The 23,635-nt window shown below is 45.1% G+C and overlaps 1 protein-coding gene across 1 annotated transcript in view; it reads right to left on the bottom strand.

The window, feature by feature from the left end:
- LOC148152298 (disintegrin and metalloproteinase domain-containing protein 12-like) overlaps positions 1-23,635 on the bottom strand; it is a 657,223-nt gene that overhangs the window by 608,340 nt on the left and 25,248 nt on the right. The window contains exon 2 of the mRNA XM_087986062.1: positions 4,445-4,554. Within this exon, the coding sequence (XP_087842188.1) occupies positions 4,445-4,554 (110 nt within the window). The remainder of the gene's footprint in view (positions 1-4,444; positions 4,555-23,635) is intronic.

Genomic DNA, 23,635 nt, shown 5'->3' on the forward strand with positions numbered 1-23,635 from the left:
AATGAGCAGTTGTTTGATGAGGAAATCTTGAACAGACTGAGCCAAAAACAGAAATGGTTGGAGAAATTCAACAGCTCTGGAAACAGCTGTGGTAAGAAAGCAGAGTTAATGCTTGCGGTCTGAACTGTAGCAGCTGGAGGTATGTGCATGTGTGTATGTGTCTGTGGTGCAAGAAGGAGGAGCAGAGGGATGGGGAGAGGTGAGGCACTACAACACACCATTGTATTCTCACCCCAACATCTCTGCCTTGGGCTTGCTATAGTGTTCAAGTGAGCCTAAGCACAAACTCAAAAGAACAACATCTCATTTTTAACTTGGGGACTCTGTAGCCTCAAGGACTCAATATTAACTTCAATAACTTCAATATCTTTCACTCAGCATGATGATACAGGTTGCTTCTAGCATAGTCACCCATTCCCACCTACTCCTCGGCCTGTTATCACATTATATCTGTTGCATGCAGCGCCGCTGACCCATTTTCTCACTCTTAGCTCTTACTATCATTTACTTAGCATTTTCTTTCTGCCCTGGCCTGATAGCAATAATCTCCTTGTTTACCTATCCCTTTCATATATCACTGTCAGGGATCCACATACCTTTCCCCTCCCAACCACTCTGCCTTGCCTTAGCATCAATTAGTTGATACAATGTGTCTGCAATAGTTTCCTCGAACAGTGTGCAACTGTACCTATGAGGGAGCAAGCTATTCTGGATTTGGTTCTGTATTATGAGAGGAATGATTAATGATCTCATAGTCAGAAGTCATACAGCACCAGGTTATAGTTAAACAGGTTTATTTGAGGTGGAGGTGCCAGTGTTGGACTGGGGTGGACAAAGTTAAAAATCTCACAACACCAGATTATAGTCCTGATGAAGGAGCGGCACTCCGAAAGCTAGTGTGTTCCAATAAGCTTATTTTGAAATGCTAGCTTTCGGAGCGCTGCTCTTTCGTCAGGTGGCTAGTGGGGCAGGATCATAGGAAACAAAATTTATAGGAAAAGATAGAAGTGTCATGAAACTGATGTATTGAAAAGTCTAAATAAACCTGTTCGACTATTCTTGGTGGTGTGTGATTTTTAGATTTATTTCAAATCACAAGCTTTCAAAGCGCTGCTCCTTCGGCAGGTGAAGTGTCCTGATTAAATATTTAAGAGGCATCTTAGGTGTGTTCAATTCATTTGCAAGAATTGTGTGACCCTTTGACCTTTTCCTTGTAACTTCTGTGTCTAAGGTATTCCTCTCTCATGGGCACCTGGTGAAGGAGTAGCGCTCCGAAAGCTAGTGCATTCCAATAAACCCATTGGACTATAACCTGGTGTTGAGTGATTTTTGACCTTGTCCAACACCAGCACCTCCACAACATGGCTACCTTAAACAAAGGAGACTACAATGGGATAAGGAAGGAGTTGGAGAAAGTGAGGTCTGCAGATGCTGGAGATCAAAGTTGAAACTTTATTGCTGGAACAGCACAGCAGGTCAGGCAGCATCCAGGGAACAGGAGATTCGACGTTTCGGGCACAGGCCCTTCTTCAGGAATGAGCAGAGAGTGTTCAGCAGGAGAAGATAAAAGGTAGGGAGGAGGGACTTGGAGGAGGGGAGTTGGAAATGTGATAGGTGGAAAGAGGTCAAGGTGAGGGTGATAGGTCGGAGTAGGGTGGAGGCGGAGAGGTCAAGAAGAAGACTGCAGGTCAGGAAGGCGGTGCCGGGCTGGAAGGATCCGGCTGAGACAAGGTGGGGGGAGGGGGGATGAAGAAACTGGTGAAGTCCAAGTTCATCCCCTGCGGTTGGAGGGTTCCCAGTCGGAAGATAAGACGCTCCTCCTCCGACCGTCGGGTTGTTGTGGTTTGGCGGTGGATGAGTCCAATGACCTGCATATCCTCGGTGGAGTGGGAGGGGGAGTTGAAATGCTGTGCCACAGGTTGGTTGGGTTGGTTCGTCCGGGTGGCCCAGAGGTGCTCCCTGAATCGCTCCGCATGGAGATTGGTGGGGTGGTAGGTGAGGACCAGTGGGGTTCTGTCCTGGTGGCGGTTGGAGGGGCGGGGCTCAAGGGCAGCTGAGGAAGGAGACATGGCTGTGGTAACGAGTCTGCTTCAGAATATGGCTGAAGAGCTTCTGTGCAGAGGAGATGACCTGGGGTGCCCTTGAGCCCCGCCCCTCCAACCGCCACCAGGACAGAACCCCACTGGTCCTCACCTACCACCCCACCAATCTCCATGTACAGCGCATCATCCGCCGTCACTTCCGCCACCTCCAAACAGACCCCAGCACCAAGGATATATTTCCCTCCCCTCCCCTATCAGCTTTCCGTAGAGACCACTCCCTCCACGACTCCCTTGTCAGATCCACACCCCCCACCGACCCAACCACCACTCCCGGCACCTTCCCTTGCAACCGCAGGAGGTGCAACACTTGCGCCCACACCTCCCCCCTCACTTCTCTCCAAGGCCCCAAGGGAAACTTCCATATCCGCCACAGATTCACCTGCACCTCCACCCACATCATCTACTGCATCCGCTGCAGCCGGTGTGGCCTCCTCTATATTGGGGAGACAGGCCGCCTACTTGCGGAGCGATTCAGGGAGCACCTCTGGGCCACCCGGACGAACCAACCCAACCAACCTGTGGCACAGCATTTCAACTCCCCCTCCCACTCCACCGAGGATATGCAGGTCATTGGACTCATCCACCGCCAAACCACAACAACCCGACGGTCGGAGGAGGAGCGTCTTATCTTCCGACTGGGAACCCTCCAACCGCAGGGGATGAACTTGGACTTCACCAGTTTCTTCATCCCCCCTCCCCCCACCTTGTCTCAGCCGGATCCTTCCAGCCCGGCACCGCCTTCCTGACCTGCAGTCTTCTTCTTGACCTCTCCGCCTCCACCCTACTCCGACCTATCACCCTCACCTTGACCTCTTTCCACCTATCACATTTCCAACTCCCCTCCTCCAAGTCCCTCCTCCCTACCTTTTATCTTCTCCTGCTGAACACTCTCTGCTCATTCCTGAAGAAGGGCCTGTGCCCGAAACGTCGAATCTCCTGTTCCCTGGATGCTGCCTGACCTGCTGTGCTGTTCCAGCAATAAAGTTTCAACTAAGGAAGGAGTTGGCTCAGGTAGACTAGGAGCAAAGACGATATGGTGAGACAATTGAGGAACAGTGGAGGACATTCAAAGGGAATTTTTTCACAGTACTCAGCAAAGACATCTACCAGTAAAAAAGACGGACTGTAGAAAAAAGGATTATCAGCCATGAATAATTAAGGAAATAAAGGAAGGTATCAAATTGAAAGCAAAGCATACAAAGTGGCAAAGATGAGTGGGAAATCTGAGTCCCTCTGCACAGCAAACTGGACTATTTTTCACCATTACATAACAGTCCATTTTGATGTAAGGAGGGCCTGGATGTCCATGTTCATGAATCACGAAATTAGTTTGAAGATGCAGCAGGTAATTACGAAGGCAAATGTAATATTATTCTTCATTGCTAAAGGGGTTGAGTTTAAAAACAGGGAGGCTATGCTGCAGCTGTATCGGGTGCTGGTGAGGCCACACCTGGAGTACTGTGTGCAGTTTTGATCTCCTTACCTGAGAAATGATGTACTGGACCTGAGGGGGTGCAGAGAAGGTTCACTTGGTTGATTCCAGGGTTGAGGGGGTTAGCTCATGAGGAGAGACTGAGTAGATTGGGATTATATTCATTGGAATTTATAATAATGACAAGGGGATCTTATAGAAACATTATGAAGGGAATTGTGAAGTGAGTAGATAAGATAGAAACAGGGAGATTATTTCCACTGGTGGGTGAAACTAGAAGTCGGGGGCATAGCCTCAAAATAAGGCAGACCAGATTTCGGACTGAGTTGAGGACGAACTTCTTCACCCAAGAGATTGTGAATCTGTGGAATTCCCTCCCCAGTGAAACAGTTGAGGCTTCCTCATTGAATGTTTTTCAAGGCAAAGATAGATAGATATTTGAATAGTAAAGGAATTAAGGGTTATGGTGACAGGACAGGTAAGTGGAGCTCAGGCCACGAAAACATCAGCCATGATTTTACTGAATGGCCGACCAGGCGTGAAGGGCTGAATGGCCGACTCCTGCTCCTGCTTCTGATGTTAATACCACTTTTCCCCACCTTCTGACAGTTCTGAAGAGGAGCCACTGGACCCAAAAGGTTAAGTCTGTTATCTTCACACATGTGCTGCCCGAACCGCTCAGTTTTTTCAGCAATTTCAATTTTTGTTTCTACCCCTTCCCCACGCTGTATGTCTTAAACACACTTTTGTAAGTCTCCCTGACTCATCCTCCTCTTCCCTTATTCTCTTGGTCATGACCAGTCATTGTCACGATATCATCAATGACAGATTCTGATCACACCTTCAGCAGCAGCGGTGAGTTCGAGTGAGTTGAAGCAATCATCCTGGAGATCTGACTCACAGTCATTACCTGAGGCAGTATGGATACACTCCGCTTCCCTCTTCCTGAAAGCAGCTGGGGGAATACAAACTTATAATCCTTCAGTTCTTCAAGTAACTTTTCCTGATGAAATCGAAAACCTGTTTGAAACACAGGGGCAGAATGAATGACACGTCAACAGCAGTCAATGCACAGGTTTGGTGTGATTAACCACAACATCATTCATTTGCAGAATTATAACCATACAGCACTAGCAGAGCCGAGCACTGAGACCTCCCAGCACCAGTAGATCCGAGCACTAGGATCACTCAGCATCAGCAGACCTAAGCGATGGGATCACCTAGCACTAGCAGATCCGACCACATAGAAACATAGAATATAGGAACAAGAGGAGACCAATCAGCCGTGCCCTGCCCTGCTCTGCAATTAGATTACAGCTAAATATTGAGGTCAATTTCCTAATCCTCACCCATATCTCTTGATCCCTTTAGCCACTAGTCTTTTGAAAGCTCAAATAAATCAAATCTGCTGGCTCCCCTGACACTACCACCTTTTTTCTAAGTGCTGTGCTATAAACATCTTTGATCATTGACTCCAGCCAACTGCCCACTGCCAACATCAGACTCACTGCTCGATAAGATCTCTCCCTATCTCCCTTTTCAAATAGAGGGGTGACATTAGCTACCCTCCAATCTGTAGAAACTGTTCCAGCATCAACTATTTCAAGGGCCACTTACTTTAATATTCTGGGATGTAGATTATCTTTTCCAGGAGCTTATCAATCTTCAATCCCAGCAATTTCATCAACACCATGTCTCTACTGTTATGAACTAGGCCAGACCACTCAAAACAGTCTTGAGCAGGCAACCCAGACGATAACATTGCAATTTGTTTCAGTAAGGGTACAATGAAAATTACCTAGAGTAAGTTTGCTAGGTTGACTACTTGGTTTAAAAACAGACAGAAATTTATTCACAAAATTACACAATGAAATACACAGAACAGAATAGAGAACCTCCCCCAGACCTCAGTCTATCTAAACTAGACTTAATTATGCTGTTTCGAATACACACAACTGTCCCAACCCCCTTTAAAACACAGTAAAAAAAAAGAACAGATGCTGACAAAATGAAGTTGGGAGGGAAAAAGGAGAGAGAGTTTGTTTCCACACAGCTCATTGTTGAACTTCCAACTAGTTCTGGACTCACCTGCTCAGCTAGAGAGCTGACCACTCACCTTTCATTACACAGGACACTTCTAAAGCATGACCACTTTGGCCTGAAGTCTCATATGTTTACATGTAAACAAAAAGGCCTCTCAATACCCTTTAATCTCTGCACCAAACCAGACTAATCGGAACCAGGCGTTGTTTATTACCCCGCTGAAAAAAAAAGGACACAGTATCCTTGAGAAAGCAAACAGCTTTCTGAAAAAAAATGGAACCAGCTTTGTTTCCAGATTTGCTTCAGTTCCATCCTTTCACTAAACCTGGTATTCCCCATTTCTGGGATGTTCTACTGTGTGAAGACAGGTGTGAAGTATGAACTTAGTTCATCAGTCATTTCATCGTTTCCCATAAATTTCCTTGAATTTTAACTTTTGACAGAGCTTCATTCATGTACAAAATGAACTTTGTGAGGGAGTAGCAGATGTAGGCAGAACTGCAACATATCATAGACACTTCGAAAAGCACATGCAGAGGAAAGGTTTGAAGGGAGTAGGAAAGTGGGACTAGTTTTGTTTGGGATTACCTCAGCAGGTCTGGCAGCATCTGTGAAGAAAAATCTGAGTTAATGTTTCCTGTCTCGTGACTTTTCCTCAGAACCGCAGGTCTAAGGAAAGGGTCACTGTTCCCAAAACATTAACTCTGAGTTTTCTTCACATATGCTGCCAGACCTGCTCAGCTTTTCTGGCAATATCTGTTTTTGTTTTGGATTTACAGAATCTGCAATTCTTTCAGTTTTTATTTAGTTTGGGATTATATTTGGCATGGACCAGTTGGACCGAAGGGTTTGTTTCCATGCTGGACATCTCTGTGACTCTAAGTGTTTTATCTTTAGAAATTTTACAGTCAGTTCTTATGTTCCCCACAAGCTCACTCTCACACTCTATTTTCCCCTCCTTAATCAATCCCTTGGTTCTTCTTTGCTGACTTCGAAACTGTTCCTAATCCTCAGGTCTATTGTTTTTTTCTTGCCAATTTATATGCATCTTTTTTGCATCGAAAGATAAAGTTGCTGTAGTCCCAGAGGAATGTAGGGCTGCTCCCATTTCACAGACAGTAAGAAGAAGCGATAAAGTGAGAGAAAGGGGGATAGAGAGAGGGGATTGGTGGTGGTTTAACCTGAGGGTCACTATGCCCAAGGTGAGCGGAGGGGTTGAAAAGGAGAATCCTTCAATGTCACCTCAGACGGGGGAATTGGGAATACAGTGAGGATAGCCTATCAAATTCCTAACATTGTGACGCTGTTGCTATCACTCTGCATCACAGACCAGCTGTCCAAACAAATGAGCTCACGAACCTCAAAGCAGTCTGCTTGATCAGCAGCACATCCACAAACATCCACCCCCTCCAACACCAACACACAGTAACAGCAGTGTGTATTATCTACAAGATGCACTGCCGAAATTCACCAAAGATCCTTAGACCAGTGAGCCTTACTTCAGTTGTGGGCAAAGTTTTGGAAAGGATTATAAAAGATAGGATTTATAATCATCGAGAAAGGAAACATTAGGGATAGTCAACATGGCTTTGTGAAGGGTAGATTGTGCCTCACAAACCTTACTGAGATCTTTGAGAAGGTGACCAAACAGGTGGATGAGGGCAAAGTGGTTGATGTGGCATATTTGGATTTCAGTAAGGCGCTTGATAGGGTTACCCAAGGTAGACTATTGCAGAGACATGGGATTGAGCGTGATTTAGCGGTTTGGATCAGACATTGGCTAGCTGAAAGAAGACAGAGAGTGGTGATTGATGGGAAATGTTCATCCTGGAGTTCAACTACTAGTGGTGTACCGCAAGGATCTGTTTTGGGGCCGCTGTAGTTTGTCATTTTTATAAATGGCCTGGAGGAGGGCATAGAAGGATGGGCTAGTAAATCTACAGATCACACTAAAGTCAGTGGAGTTTTGGACAGTGCGGAAGGCTGTTGCAGAGGGGGAGCAGTAAGGACGTGGAACATCCCACCTGCAACATTAGGAGACTTTCCAACTGACCATGGAATAGTGTAGGTTAGATGCGGTTCAGATTGGCTTCACAGGTTGGCACATCATCGAGGGCTGAAGGGCCTGTACTGCGCTTTAATGTTTGAGAAAGCACCTTCCAAACCCAAATTCGATCTAGAAGGATAAGGACAGCCGGTACACGCTAACACCACCACCTGCAAATTCCAGTCCGAGCATATCGCTATTCAGACTTGGAAATCTATCACTATTCCTCCATTGTCACGGAGTCAAAATCCTGGAATTCCCTCTTCAGAGCATTGTGGGTCTCCCTACAGCTGATGGACTACAGTGGTTCAAGAAGGCAACTTAACACTACCTTTAGGGACAACTAGGGATGGGCAATAAATACTGACCCAGCCAGCAATGCCCACATCCTACAAGTGAATAAAATGAAATTTTGAGTGTGATTCCGTGAAGCCAATGTGCTTAGATTCCTAGATGACAGGACAAAGGTCTGTGCAGATTACTGCAAGGTTTTTATGTTTCTCTATAAGATCATAGGTTTTGCTTTGGTATAAACCAGGACATTGTGGGAAATGATGCCCAGACTGAGAGGTGGTAAACAATACCATGGCTCTAATCTCAGCAGGAAGACGAGTGAAACCACCTCTGTGTGCATGGACAAGCTGAACAAAGTCCCTGAACTTTCCTGGAAATTCTGACCGAGGGCAACGTTACCCACTACACAAGTGAAGCTGGTAAATCCATTGCCTTAGTTTGGGATACAGAGACTATACAAAGGCCTTGTGCTGTTGAAGGAATGGTTTTCTCAAATGGAACTGCATTCTGATCAATGTTTTCGTGAACAATGTCAGCAGAGAAAGATAATATCTCTGTCATGATAACATCAGACCTGGGGTCTAATATCTGGATCTATAACCATGGAGATTGTCAATCATTTACTTGTCAGGATGCAGTTAATCACCCAACCTGTGAAAGTGATTCCATAGGGACAAAGGTTGTGATGGAGGAAAAGGAAGTTGACATGTTACAGGGAAAGATCCTGGTGTTTCCCCTTCTTTGCACCTGCCTCAGACGATGGCTGTCTGAAGGGTTTTCAGAGGTGACCTGAAGTAAAAGCAGGTGTTTGCTGGTCGAGAGTCAGCAAGGCACCCACAGTTTCATAAATGGAGACAAAGTACCCAAAGAAGACCCAGAGCCAAGGCAGCTGCACCATACTCAATAAAAGAAGCAGATAAGAAAGTAGATGCCCTTCAAGCCTGCTCTGTCTTTCAATTTGACCATGGCTGACATTGCAACTCAGTCCCCTGTTCCTGCCTTCTCCCCATTCTCTTTGATCCCTTTGGCAAAAGAATGAGATCGAGCTCCCTCTTGAAAATATGTTGATCTCAACAGTTTCCTGTGGCAGAGAACCCAACAGGCTCACCATTCTCTGAGCGAAGGCCAGTTCCTGAATGAAAACCCATCACCATCGCACACTCTGAGAGGCGGATAACGGAGTGTCAGTGCTGTCGCCTGGTCAGGGAGACCACCGTCGCGAGCCGCCCACGTGCCAGCTCCGGCCCCGGCCCCGGCCCCGGCGCGAGGGAGACGGCGGTTTAACGGACAGCGAGCACCTGGCGGGAGCTCGAGGCGGCTGTTCGTCTCAAACAGCGAGAACTGCCTCTCGATGGCTGAGTGAAAGCTGTCCACTGTCTGTCCACTGTCTGTCCACAGCACCATGTTTACTGATATCTACTTTCTTATCTGCTTCTTTTATTGAGTATGGTGCAGCTGCCTTGGCTCTGGGTCTTCTTTGGGTACTTTGTCTCCATTTATGAAACTGTGGGTGCCTTGCTGACTCTTGACCAGCAAACACCTGCTTTTACTTCAGGTCACCTCTGAAAACCCTTCAGACAGCCATCGTCTGAGGCAGGTGCAAAGAAGGGGAAACACCAACTCACTTGCTGCGGCCGATATGAGAATGAGAGGGTGAAGCAATTTCCCTCATCGAGGACTTCAAGGTGAGATCCCTCCTCACCCCCATCAGCTGCTTTTTTTTTTCAGACGATTCCAATTCTCGTTGGTTTTTCTTGATCGTTACGACGCGGATCGATTCAACGTGGCCGGCCCATTGTAAAAAACATCCAGAATGTCACTCATGGTGTCGAACCATCTCTCACCTGCTCTGAAATGTAGTGATTTGTTGAATGAAGTCTTCATCAAAGCGCAGGGAGGAGTGAGAAGATGTAACTTTGACGAGTGCTATTTACTGCGGATTTGGGCAGAGGAAGCATTGGAGGGGCTGGCACTTGGACCCCCCCCCCACACCCCCACAACACCTTTAAACTGCTGGACTGTAGTAGTTTCGTTCGGTGAAGCAGTTCTTCGACGGATTTGGAATAACATTGTTCTTTTGAGGTAATTAAATGATGTGACACTCCACAGTGCTTTATGCAAGTTCTCTGGCTTGTGGAGTTACAAACGTCCGCTCAAGTTTTAAGGGAGACCAACATTCATCAACATCGTAGTGATATTCCCCTTGGGTAGAACATAAAGGTGTTGTCCTTTAAGTAAAATAAACTTGTTTTAAATTCAATTGGCACCTTGCCTAAAGGATGTGAACATGAGAAACAGGAGCAGGAGTAAGTCTTTGGGATATTTTAAAGCCGACTTGGCCTTTAAGTCAGACTGCAGTTTACCTTCCATATCAAATGCACTTACAACCTTCTCCCTCTTCTTCCAGTCTGTGTCCAAAAATCTGTTGACCTTATCCTTGGAAAGAACTCATGTGAATGACCACAGGAGTCCAAGGTAGAGAATCTTTCCAAGGAGGAATAAAATGTCATGATTTCTATAGCTAAGGTTATTATGATTTCTCTGATATCATTGCAGTTCCAGTTAATTTTGGGCCAGTGGCATTCCGAACTGGCCATTTATCCTCCGCACTATTACTATGAAGGTGACACTTGAATCAATGCCAGACAATGTACGTTTGATCCAGTCCCACAAAATGGAATTCCGTGAAATGTGGGAGAAAGATAAACACATTGCAGAACACTGTGTTTTAAAAACATTCTCCATCAAATGTTTGTCTTTTCCAAATTGAAAACACCCTCATGAGGTAACGTCCACAAATGATGGCAGTGTTTCACTCTGTTGCCCTACAGTGCCAGGGACCTGGGTTGGTTTCCAGCCTTGGATGATGGTCTATGTGGAGTCTGCATGGGTTTCTGCAAGGTGCAGCGACAGGCTGAACATGTGCAGGTTAGGTAGATTGGTCATGCTTAATTGTCGTGATGAAGAGTTTGAGAAAGTCTATAGCCTTAAAACGTGTCCTTAAACATTTAGACCAAAATGTAGTTTGAATTATAGAACATATTTGCTGCACACTAGAAAATAGACAGGCAAGGAGGGTCAGGACACGAGAAAAAGGGGGAACCCAAGCTATGCAGAAGATTAAAAACATCTGTTCTCACCAAGTAATAACAGGATGCTCTAAGGCAATTAATAACATGTGCCTTAACATCTGTGAATCTGTATAAACAGGACACCGAGTGATAGCATTCACGGCTGTTCCCTTGTGAAATTAACTACAGTGTTTGATTCTGAGCTTGAAACGAAACTCAGTACTATCAAAAGCCTTGTAACTGACGTTCAGGTCCTATCAATTATAATGGATTATTATTACCCCTTGCAAGCTAGGCAGACACAGAAGGAAAAACATCTTTTCTGTTACAAGTCCCCGACTTGAGAGTTCGAAAGGACAGGAGAGAGCGAGAAAGTGAGACCTTTTTAGAGCTGGGACTTCCAAAGCCAGTAGAAAATTAACTCTTTGTGCTTACTTGCTACAGATTAAATTTAATTGCATTTTGTGACTTTATGATGATTTTGAGTAGCCATTACTGGTTATGAAATGCAAACTCTGTAAAAAATAATATTGATGAAGCTTTAACTTACTTGCTGTTTTCATAGACCAAGGCTGCCCCCATGTCAAGTCAAACTAGTCAGATCTAATGTCTTATTTGAATTTGAATCACAACCTTGAAAAGAAGGCATGTTTAATTTGAGACTAATTAATCATTTTGAATACAACCTTGCGGTAACATCTCAGCCTCAGGTACACAGATTCTACGCTTAAGATAAAAAGTCTAAAATTATTCTAAACCTAACTTTGAAGTGATTCTGAAACAATGTCAGGGAGCCAGTTTCTGATCAAAAGTTTGCCCTCCTTGCTAAGAAGCCATTTTGTAAAACAATTGTGTCAGACATGCAAGCTATGCAAGGTTACCTTATGACATCTCTCACTTAATTTAGACCAGTACTTTTTATAGGAACTTATCACCGCACCAAACTCGGCTGGATTTGTGTTTCCCACCTGATGGATAGCTCAGGGCCTGTAGGAGTGATCAGTCACACGCACACAGATCTGTCAATTAACTTCTCTTCCTTACAAATTATTGTCTTTCACTATAATGTGGTTAATTAAGAACATGCAGTGTTTTTTGTAAGTGTTTTGTGTAAAGGAAGCGTATTTGTCAAAGTAAGACAGAACAACCTGCCAGGGCTCTTGAAGGCTCTCCTGGGCTATTAGAACCTAGTTAGAACATAGAACAGGTGCAGTGGCCCTTCGGCCCTCAATGTTACACCGACCTATGAACTATTCTCAGCCCGTCTCCCTACACTATCCCATCATCATCCATGTGCTTATCCAAGGATTTTTTAAATCTCCCTCATGTGGCTGAGTTAACTACATTGGCAGGTCGGGCAATCCACACCCTTATTACTCTCTGAGTAATGAAGCTGCCTCTGACATCTGTCTTAAATCTATCACCCCTCAATTTGTAGTTATGCCCCCTTGTACACACTGACGTCATCATCCTTGGAAAAAGACTCTCACTGTCTACCCTATCTAATCCTCTGATTATCTTGTATGTCTCTATCAAATCCCCTCTTAGCCTTCTTCTCTCCAATGAGAACAGACCCAAGTCTCTCAGCCGTTCCTCATAAGACCTTCCCTCCAGACCAGGCAATATCATGGTAAATCTCCTCTGCACCTTTTCCAATGCTTCCATATCCTTCCCAAAATATGGCGACCAGAACTGTACACAATATCCAAGTCTGGCCGCACAAGCATTTTGTATAGTTGCAGCATGATATTGCGGCACCGGAACTCAATCCTTCTACCAATGAAACCTAACACACCGTATGTCTTCTTAACAACACTATCAACCTGGGTGGCTCCAAGATCCCTCTGCACATCCACACTACCAACAATCTTTCAATTGACCCAGTATTCTGCCTTCCTCTTATTCTTCCCAAAGTGAATCAACTTAGCTGCACTGAACTCCATTTGCCACCTCAGCCAATTCTGCAGTTTATCCAAGTTCCCCTACAACCTGTAACATTCTTCCAAACTATCCACTACTCCACCGACTTTATTGTTGTCTGCAAATTTACTAATCCATCCACCTATGCCTGCATCTAAGTTATTCATAAAAATGACAAATAGCAGTGGTTCCAAAACAGATCCTTGTGGCACACCACTAGTAACCGGACTCCAGGCTGAATATTTTCCATCTACTATCACCGCTGCCTTCTTTCAGAAAGCGAGTTTCTAATCCAAACTGCTAAATCACCCTCAATCCCATGCCTCTGCATTTTCTCCAACAGCCTACCATGTGGAACCTTATCAAAGGCTTTGTTCAAGACCATGTATACCACGCCAACTGCCCTACCCTCATCTACATACTTGGTCACCTTCTCAAAAAACTCAATGAGGTTTGTGAGACACGACCTGCCCTTGACAAAACCATGTTGATGATCTAAATTCAAATTGTTGCTTGCTAGATGATTATAAATCCTATCTCTTATAATCCTTTCCAAAGCCTTTCCTACAACAGAAGTTAAGGCTCACTGTTCTAGAACAAGGATTCTGGGTAATCCAAGATGGAGGACGGGAAAAATTTCTGGCTGTAAGAGCTGCTCCTTTTTTTTGAGGTATTTTAGGTGTTGGAGGTGATTTCCTCGAATTCCAGGAGCAGCAATTACTGTTTTATATGCTGTTGCATTGTTTTGGAACTTTGGAAAAAAAAGTCAAAACAACAGCAGTTTTAAAAGGGAGAAGAGCAGAGGAAGGAAGCACATGGTGAGGTCAGTGCAGGAGAGAGAGAGAGAACAAACCTGCACAGTTACTGCCTTTGCTGTTTGAATTCGTGTATCACTGGACATCGGAGTGCATCTGGGAAATTTAACAAACAGTGAATTTCACAACTAATCTTGTTTGGGCGAAGTTCACAACACAGACTCAGAGAAGTTAATTGTTTTAAGTCTATCGAAGAGAAAGGATGTATTAGTGAGTACAGTGGGTTCTTTCTCGATTATATGTTTTTGGAGATAAGTCTCTTAATTCAACTTAAAATATAAGCCATAGCTATTAATTTAACCTGGTGCAGTGTTTTGTAGAGGAAAAAGACAGTGTTATTTTCAGGGTCTGTAGATTGTGAAGGAGCAAAAATGGCCTTTGCAGTGGTATGTACTTCTTGTCAGATGTGGGAGTTTAAAGAGAGTTTAAGGTTTACTGTGGATTATATCTGCCATAAATGCTGTTGGATGCAAATCTTATCAGATCGAGTGGATCGGTTGGAGAGACAGATAAAAGCGATGAGGAATTTACAGCAGCAACAGTATATGATGGATGGCAGTTATAGGAAGGGGGGGGGGTGCGATGTCTCAAGGACAATCACATAGATGGGTTAACTCCAGGAAGGGTAAGAGAGGTCGGCACCTAGGGCTGTCTTTTGTGGATGTACCCATTTCAAACAGGTATGCTGTTTTGGAAAATGTAGGGGGTGATGGATTTTCAGGGGAATGTAGCACGAACAGCCAAGTTTCTGGTATTGAGACTGGCTCGAATGCAACGAGGGGTACGTTGGCTTCCAAGAGATCAATTGTGTTAGGGGATTCTGTAGTCAGAGGTACAGACAGACGTTTCTGTGGCCAGCAGAGAAAAAGCAGAATGGTGTGTTGTTTTCCTGGTGCCAGGATCAAGGATGTCTCAGAGAGGGTGCAGAATGTTCTCACGGGGGAGAGGGGCCAGCAAGAGGTCATTGTCCACATTGGAACCAACGACATAGGAAGGGAAAAGATTGAGACTCTGAAGGGAGATTACAGAGAGTTAGGCAGAAATTTAAAAAGGAGGTCTTCAAGGGTAGTAATATCTGGATTACTCCCAGTGCTACAAGCTAGTGAGGGCAGGAATAGGAGAATAGAGCAGATGAATGCATGCCTGAGGAGCTGGTGTATGGGAGAAGGATTCACATTTTTGGATCATTGGAATCTCTTTTGGGGTAGAAGTGACCTGTGCAGGAAGGACGGATTGCACCTAAATTGGAAGGGGACTAATATACTGGCAGGGATATTTTCTAGGACTGCTTGGGAGGATTTAAATTAGTAAGGTGGGGGAGTGGGACACAGGGAGATAGTGAGGAAAGAGATCAATCTGTGACTGGTACAGTTGAGAACAGAAGTAAGTCAAACAGCCAGGGCAGGCAGGGACAAGGTAGGACTAACAAATTAAACTGCATTTATTTCAATGCAAGGGACCTAACAGGGTTGGCAGATGAACTCAGGGCATGGTTAGGAACATGGGACTGGGATATCATAGCAATTACAGAAACATGGCTCAGGGATGGGCAGGACTGGCAGCTTAATGTTCCAGGATACAAATGCTACAGGAAGGATAGAAAGGGAAGCAAGAGAGGAGGGGGAGCGGCATTTTTGATAAGGGATAGCATTACAGCTGTGCTGAGGGAGGATATTCCCAGAAATACATCCAGGGAAGTTATTTGAGTGGAACTGAGAAATAAGAAAGGGATGATCACCTTATTGGGATTGTATTAGAGACCCCCTAATAGTCAGAGGGAAATTGAGAAACATACTTGTCAGGAGATCTCAGCTATCTGTAAGAATAATAGGGTAGTTATGGTAGGGGATTTTAACTTTCCAAACATCGACTGGGACTGCCATTGTGTTAAAGGTTTAGATGGAGAGGAATTTCTTAAGTATGTACAAGACAATTTCCTGATTCAGTATGTGGATGTACCTACTAGAGAAGGTGCAAAACCTGACCTACGCTTGGGAAATAAGGCAGGGCAGGTGACTGAGGTGTCAGTGGGGGAGCACTTTGGGGCCAGAGACCATAATTCTATTTGTTTTAAAATAGTGATGGAAAAAGATAGACCAGGTCTAAAAGTTGAAGTTCTAAATTGGAGAAAGGCTAATTTTGACGGAATTAGGCAAGAACTTTCGAAAGCTGATTGGAGGCAGATGTTTGCAGGGAAGGGGACGGCTGGAAAATGGGAAGCCTTCAGAAATGAGATAACAAGAATCCAGAGAAAGTATATTCCTGTCAGGGTGAAAGGGAAGGCTGGGAGGTATTGGGAATGCTGGATGACCAAAGAAATTGAGGGTTTGGTTAAGAAAATGAAGGAAACATATATCAGGTATAGACAGGATAGATCGAGTGAATCCTTACAAGAGTATAAAGGCAGTAGGAGTATAGTTAACAGAGAAATCAGGAGGGAAAAAAGGAGACATGAGATAGCTTTGGAAAATAAAGTAGGGTTTTTACAAATACATTGGGGACAAAAGGGTAACTAGGGAGATATTAGGGCCCCTCAAAGATCAGCAAGGCGGCCTTTGTGTGGAACCACAGAAAATGGGGGAGATACTAAACGAATATTTTACATCAGTATTTACTATGGAAAAGGATATGGAAGATATAGACTTCAGGGAAATAGATGGTGACATCTTGCAAAATGTCCAGATTACAGAGGAGGAGGAAGTGCTGGATGTCTTGAAATGGTTAAATGTGGATAACTCCCCAGGACCTGATCAGGTGTACCCGAGAACTCTGTGGGAAGCTAGAGAAGTGATTGCTAGGCCTCTCGCTGAGATATTTGTATTATCGATAGTCACAGGTGAGGTGCCAGACGTCTGGAGGTTGGCAAACGTGGTGCCACTGTTTAAGAAGGTCAGTAAAGACAAGCCAGGGAACTATAGACCGGTGAGCCTGACCTCAATGGTGGGCAAGTTGTTGGAGGAAATCCTGAGGGACAGGATATACAAGTATTTGGAAAGGCAAGAACTGATTAGGGATAGTCAACATGGCTTTGTGGGTGGGAAATCATATCTCACAAACTTGATTGAGTTTTTTGAAGAAGTTAAAAAGAGGATTGATGAGGGCAGAGCAGTAGATGTGATCTATATGGACTTCAGTAAGGCGTTCGACAAGGTTCCCCATGGGAGACTGGTTAGCAAGGTTAGATCTCATGGAATACAGGGAGAACTAGCCATTTGGATACAGAACTGGCTCAAAGGTAGAGGGTGGTGGTTGAGGGTAGTTTTTCAAACTGGAGGCCTGTGACCAGTGGATTGCCACAAGGATCGGTGCTGGGCTCTCTACTTTTTTGTCATTTACATAAATGATTTGGATGTGAGCATAAGAGGTACAGTTAGTAAGTTTGCAGATGACACCAAAATTGGAGGTGTTGTGGACAGTGAAGAGGGTTACCTCAGATTATAACAGGATCTGGACCAGATGGACCAATGGGCTGAGAAGTGGCAGATGGAGTTTAATTCAGTTGAATGCGAGGTGCTGCATTTTGGGAAAGCAAATCTTAGCAGGACTTATACACTTAATGGTAAGGACTTTGGATTGGCTTTTGCCCGAAACGTCGATTTTGCTGCTCCTCGGATGCTGCCTGAACTGCTGTGCTCTTCCAGCACCACTAATCCAGAATCTGGTTTCCAGCATCTGCAGTCATTGTTTTTACCTACTTAATGGTAAGTTCCTAGGGAGTGTTGCTGAACAAAGAGACCTTGGAGTGCAGGTTCACAGCTCCTTGAAAGTGGAGTCGCAGGTAGATAGGATAGTGAAGAAGGCGTTTGGTATGCTTTCCTTTATTGGTCAGAGTATTGAGTACAGGAGTTGGGAGGTCATGTTGCGGCTGTACAGGACATTGGTTAGGCCACTGTTGGAATATTGCGTGCAATTCTGGTCTCCTTCCTATCAGAAAAATGTTGTGGAACTTGAAAGGGTTCTGAAAAGATTTCCAAGGATGTTGCCAGGGTTGGAGGATTTGAGCTATAGGGAGAGGCTGAACAGGCTGGGGCAGTTTTCCCTGGACCGTTGGAGGCTGAGGGGTGACCTTATAGAGGTTTACAAAATTATGAGGGGCATGGATAGGATAAATAGACAAAGTCTTTTCCCTGGGGTCGGGGAGTCCAGAACTGGAGGGCATAGGTTTAGGGTGAGAGGGGAAAGATATAAAAGAGACCTAAGGGGAAACTTTTTCATGCAGAGGGTGGTACGTGTATGGATTGAGCTGCCAGAGGATGTGGTGGAGGCTGGTACAATTGCAACATTTAAGAGGCATAGTTAATAAGGTAAGGTTCATTCTAAACTTCCTCTATTGAATATAAGTTTGTTATTAATTTTATAGCAACTTGAACTAAGCTTTCTACTTTGGTACTGAGTGCGTGTTCAGATAAGTGGGGTATGGATGCTAGGGCAGTTGCTTGCTCCTCCTGCAGAATGTGGCAGGTGGGAGACATGGCACACGTCTCCGCTGGCTACATCTGTGGGAAGTGCACCCAACTCCAGCTCCTTGAAAACCGTGTTAGGGAATTGGAGCTGGAGCTGGATGAACTATGGATCATTCGGGAGGCTGAGGGGGGAATTGAGAGGAGTTACCAGGAGTCGGTCACTCCGAAGGCTCAGGACAAGGAGAGATGGGTTACAGTTAGGGGGAGGAAAGGGGACAGACAGACAGTGCAGAGATTCCCTGTGGACATTCCCCTCAGCAATAAGTATACCGTTTTGGGTACTGCTGGGGGGATGACCTACCAGAGGAAAGCCATAGCAGTCAGATCTCTGGCACTGAGCCTGACACTGTGGCAAAGAAGGGAAGGGGACAGAATAGAAAAATACTCATGGTAGGGGACTCGATAGTTAGGGGAATCGACAGGAGATTTTGTGGTCAGGATCGGGATTCCCGGAAGGTATGTTGCCTCCCTGATGCCAGGGTCCAGGACGTCTCCGATCGGGTGTATAAGGTTCTAAAAGGGGAGGGCGAACAGCCAGAACATATTGGCACTAATGATATAGCCAGGAAAAGGATCGAAGATATAAAAAGGGATTTCAGGGAGTTAGGATGGAAGCTGCAAAGCAGGACAAACAGAGTATTGTTCTCTAGTTTACTACCGGTGCCACGAGATAGCGAGGCGAGGAACAGGGAGAGGGCGCAGCTTAATACATGGCTGCGCAGCTGGTGTAGGAGGGAGGGCTTCAGATATGGTACATAATTGGGATGCCTTCTGGGGAAGGTGGGACCTGTACAAGAAGGACGGGTTGCATCTGAACTGGAAGGGGACCAAGGTCCTGCGTGGAAGGTTTGCTCAAGTAGTTAGAGAGGGTTTAAACTAGTATGGCAGGGGGGTGGGAACCTGAGCTGTATACCGGAGATGAGAGTTGATGCAGATGAGGCAATAGCAAGAGGTAGCACAGCTAGTGGGAAGGATTTTCCTGGGAAGGAACCAAGGTATCAGTTAAAGTGTGTTTGCTTTAACGGAAGGAGTATCAGGAATAAAAGTGATGAACTTAGAGCATGGATCAGTACCTGGTGCTATGATGTTGTGGCAATATCAGAGACGTGGGTTTCTCAGGAGCAGGAATGGTTGCTGGACGTTCCAGGGTTTAGAGCATTTAAAAAGAATAGGGAGGGGGGAGAAAGAGGAGGGGGTGTAGCACTGCTAATCAGAGAGGGTATCACAGCTACAGAAGTTACCATGTTGAGGAGGGTCTGCCTACCGAGTCAGTATGGGTGGGAATTAGGAACAGTAAGGGAGCAGTCACCTCTTTAGGGGTTTATTACAGCCCCCCCAATAGCAGCAGGGAGATTGAACAAAGCATAGGTCAGCAGATTTTGGAAAAGTGTGGACGTAGTAGGGTTGTTGTAATTGGTGACACTTTAGCTTTCTCAATATTGATTGGAACCTCCTTCGAGCAGAAGATTTGAATGGAGCTGTTTTTGTTAGGTGTGTTCAGGAGGGTTTCTTAACTCAGTACGTTGACAGGCCAACGAGGGGAGAGGCCATTCTAGGCTTGGTGCTCGGAAACGAGCTGGGGCAGGTATCAGATCTTGTGGTGGGAGAGCATTTTGGTGATAGTGACCACAACTACCTCACATTCTCCATAGCTATGGAGAAGGAGAGGATTAGGCAAAATGGGAGGATATTTAATTGGGGAAGAGGAAACTATGATGCGATTAGACATGAGTTAGGAAGGGAGGTAAAAGGCTTTTGCCCGAAACATCTATTTCGAAGCTCCTTGGATGCTGCCTGAACTGCTGTGCTCTTCCAGCACCACTAATCCAGAATGAGTTAGGAAGCATGGACTGGGAGTAATTGTTCCATGGTAAAGGCACTATAGACATGTGGAGACTGTTTAAGGAACAGTTGTTGCGAGTGATGAATAAATATGTCCCTCTGAAGGGGTGAGATAAAGGAACCTTGGATGACGAGAGCGGTGGAGCTTCTCGTCAAAAGGAAGAAGGTAGCTTACTTAAAGTGGAGGAAGCTAGGGTCAAGCTCAGCTCTAGAGGATTACAGGCAGGCGAGGAAGGAGCTCAAAAATGGTCTGAGGAGAGCCAGGAGGGGGCACGAGAAAGGCTTGGCAGAACAGATTAGGGAGAACACAAAGGCATTTTACACTTATGTGAGGAATAAGAGAATGGTCAAAGAAAGAGTAGGGCCGATCAGGGATAGCTTAGGGAACTTGTGTGTGGAGACTGAGGAGGTAGGGGAAGCCCTAAATGAGTTTTTTGCTTCTGTCTTTATGAAAGAAACAAACTTTGTAGTGAATGAAACCTTTGAAGAGCAGGTGTGCATGCTGGAATGGATAGAGATAGAGGAAGCTGATGTGCTGAAAATTTTGTCAAACATTAAGATTGACAAGTCGCCAGGTCCGAACCAGATTTGTCCTCAGCTTCTTTGGGAAACGAGAAATGCAATTGCTTCGCCACTTGCGAAGTTCTTTGCATCCTCGCTCTCCACTGGAGTCGTACCTGAGGACTGGAGAGAGGCAAATGTAATTCCTCTCTTCAAGAAAGGAAATCCCCGGCAATTACAGACCAGTAAGTCTCACGTCTGTCGTCTGCAAGGTATTAGAAAGGATTTTCAGGGATAGGACTTATGACCATCTGGAAGAGCATGGCTTGATTAAATGCAGTCAACACGGCTTTGTGAGGGGCAGGTCATGTCTCACAAACCTTATCGAGTTCTTTGAGGATGTGACTAGAAAAGTTGATGAGGGTCGAACTGTGGATGTGGTGTATATGGACTTCAGCAAGGCATTTTTAAAAGGTTCCCCATGGTAGGCTCATTCAGAAGGAATGGAATACAGGTGAACTTAGCTGTCTGGATACAGAATTGGCTGGCCAGCAGAAGACAGTGAGTGGTAGTAGAAGGAGAATATTCTGCCTGGAAGTCAGTGGTGTTCCACAGGGCTCTTTCCTTGGGCCTCTACTGTTTGTAATTTTTATTAATGACTTGGATAAGGGGATTGAAGGATGGGTCAGCAAGTTTGCAGACCACACAAAGGTGAGAGGTGTCGTTGACAGTATAGAGGGCTGTTGTAGGCTACAGCTGGACATTGACAGGATGCAGAGATGGGCTGAGAAGTGGCAGATGGAGTTCAACCTGGATAAATGCGAGGTGATGCATTTTGGAAGGTCGAATTTGAAAGCTGAGTACAGGATTAAGGATAGGATTCTTGGTAGTGTGGAGGAACAGAGGGATCTTGGGGTGCAGGTACATAGATCCCTTAAAATGGCCACCCAAGTGGACAGGATTATTAAGAAAGCATATGGTGTTTTGGCTTTCATTAACAGGGGGATTCAGTTTAAGAGTCGTGAGATCTTGTTGCACCTCTATAACAGTTTGGTTAGACCGCACTTGGAATACTGCATCCAGTTCTGGTCGCCCTATTATAGGAAAGATGTGGATGCTTTGGAGAGGGTTCAGAGGAGGTTTACCAAGATGCTGCCTGGACTGGAGGGCTTATCTTATGAAGAGAGGTTGACATGAGCTCGGACTTTTTTCATTGGAGAAAAGGAGGAGAAGAGGGGACCTAATTGAGGTATACAAGATAATGAGAGGCATAGATAGAGTCGATAACCAGAGACTATTTCCCAGGGCAGAAATGGCTAACACGAGGGGTCATAGTTTTAAGCTGGTTGGAGGAAAGTATAGAGGGGATGTCAGAGGCGGGTTCTTTACACAGAGAGTTGTGAGAGCATGGAATGCATTGCCAGCGGCAATTGTGGAAGCAATGTCATTGGGGACATTTAAGAGACTGCTGGACATGCATATGGTCACAGAAATTTGACGGTGCATACATGAGGATCAATGGTCGGCACAAAATCGTGGGCTGAAGGGCCTGTTCTGTGCTGTATTGTTCTATGTTCTATGTTCTATGGGTATATGAATAGGAAGGGTTTGGAGGGATATGGGCCGGGTGCTGGCATGTGGGACTAGATTGGGTTGGGATATCTGGTCGGCATGGACGGGTTGGACCAAAGGGTCTGTTTCCATGCTGTACATCTCTATGACTCTAATTACCTGGGTCATCTCGACTGCCCTTCTTGACCAAGGGCACAACATTTGCAATCCTCCAGTTCTCTGGTAGTAAATGTGTAGACAATGACGACTTAAATATCAAAGCCAAAGGCTCTGCTATCACCTCCCTAGCTTCCCTGAGAATCCTCGGATAAATCCCATCCAGCCCAGGGGACTTGTCTACTTTCACTCCTTCTAGAATTGATAACACCTGTTCGTAACTAACTTTGATCCTCTCTAGTCTAATATCTCGTACCTCATTCTTCTCTACAATATTCTCCTTTTCCTGAGTGAAAACCGATGAGAAATATTCGTTTCGCACCTCTCCAATCTCCGCAGGGTCCACACACAACTTCCCACTCCTGTCTTTGACTGGCCCTATTCATACCCTGTATTCCTGATGAAGGGCTTTTGCCTGAAACGTCAATTTTCCTGATCCTCGGATGCTGCCTGAACAGAGGTGCATTTCCAGCATCACTCTAATCTAGACTCTGGTTTCCAGCATCTGCAGTCCTTGTTTTTACCTATTGTTAAATGTGGGACTACAGGGATAGAGTAGCGAGCTGGGTCTGGATGGGATGCTCTTCAGAGAGTCTATGCAGGCTCTAAAGGCTGAATAGACTGTTTCCACACTGCAGTTATTGACATTTGTTCAGTTGATTCCAAAGACCATGGTTCTTTTCAAAGTGTAACATCAAATCAAAGCTGAGGTACATTCTAACAGAATTGCTTTGCGGGTCTCAGGATATGGGTTCCAATCCCACCAAGGCAAATGATGAAACTTGAATTTAGTTAAATAGCTGGAATTAAAATATAGGAGCCAAAAATGGAGCACATTTCTTGTGCAGTAATTTGTTGTGATTCAGAGTGTACCTGAAAGGACAAAGAAAGGATTAAAGAGAGAATCAGACAAATACTTGAATGTTTAAAATCTGCAGGGGTCTGGTAAAGGACCATGGGAATGAACAAAGCTGAACAGCTCTCTCAAAGAACTGGTGCTGACACAATTGGCTGAATGGCCACCTTCAGCATTTTTAAGGTTCTTTTGATTCTATCAGTAAACTGCTCAGTGTTTTTTAAAATTCATTCACCATCTGTGCGTACATTTATTTGCTGTCCGCAGTGGCTCATCGGAGGTGATGCCTGAGCTGCTTCTCAGTCCTTGTGCTCCAGCGAGGCCCACAATGCCATTTGAGGATTTTAGTACAGTGGCATTGAGGAAACAGCAGTGTATTCCCAGGTTGAAATGGTGTGTTGCTAGGGGGAGAGCTTGTAGGTAATGGTGTTCTTATGCATCTGTGCCCTTGTCCTTGGAGGTGGTAGAAGCTATGAATTTGAAAAGCATTTCAAAGGAGCTTTGGTGAGTTTCTGTAGCTC

Source organism: Chiloscyllium plagiosum, unplaced genomic scaffold (assembly GCF_037043375.1).
Source record: "Chiloscyllium plagiosum isolate Xiang-an unplaced genomic scaffold, Cpla_swu_hap1 HiC_scaffold_1, whole genome shotgun sequence".
NCBI lineage: Eukaryota > Metazoa > Chordata > Chondrichthyes > Orectolobiformes > Hemiscylliidae > Chiloscyllium > Chiloscyllium plagiosum.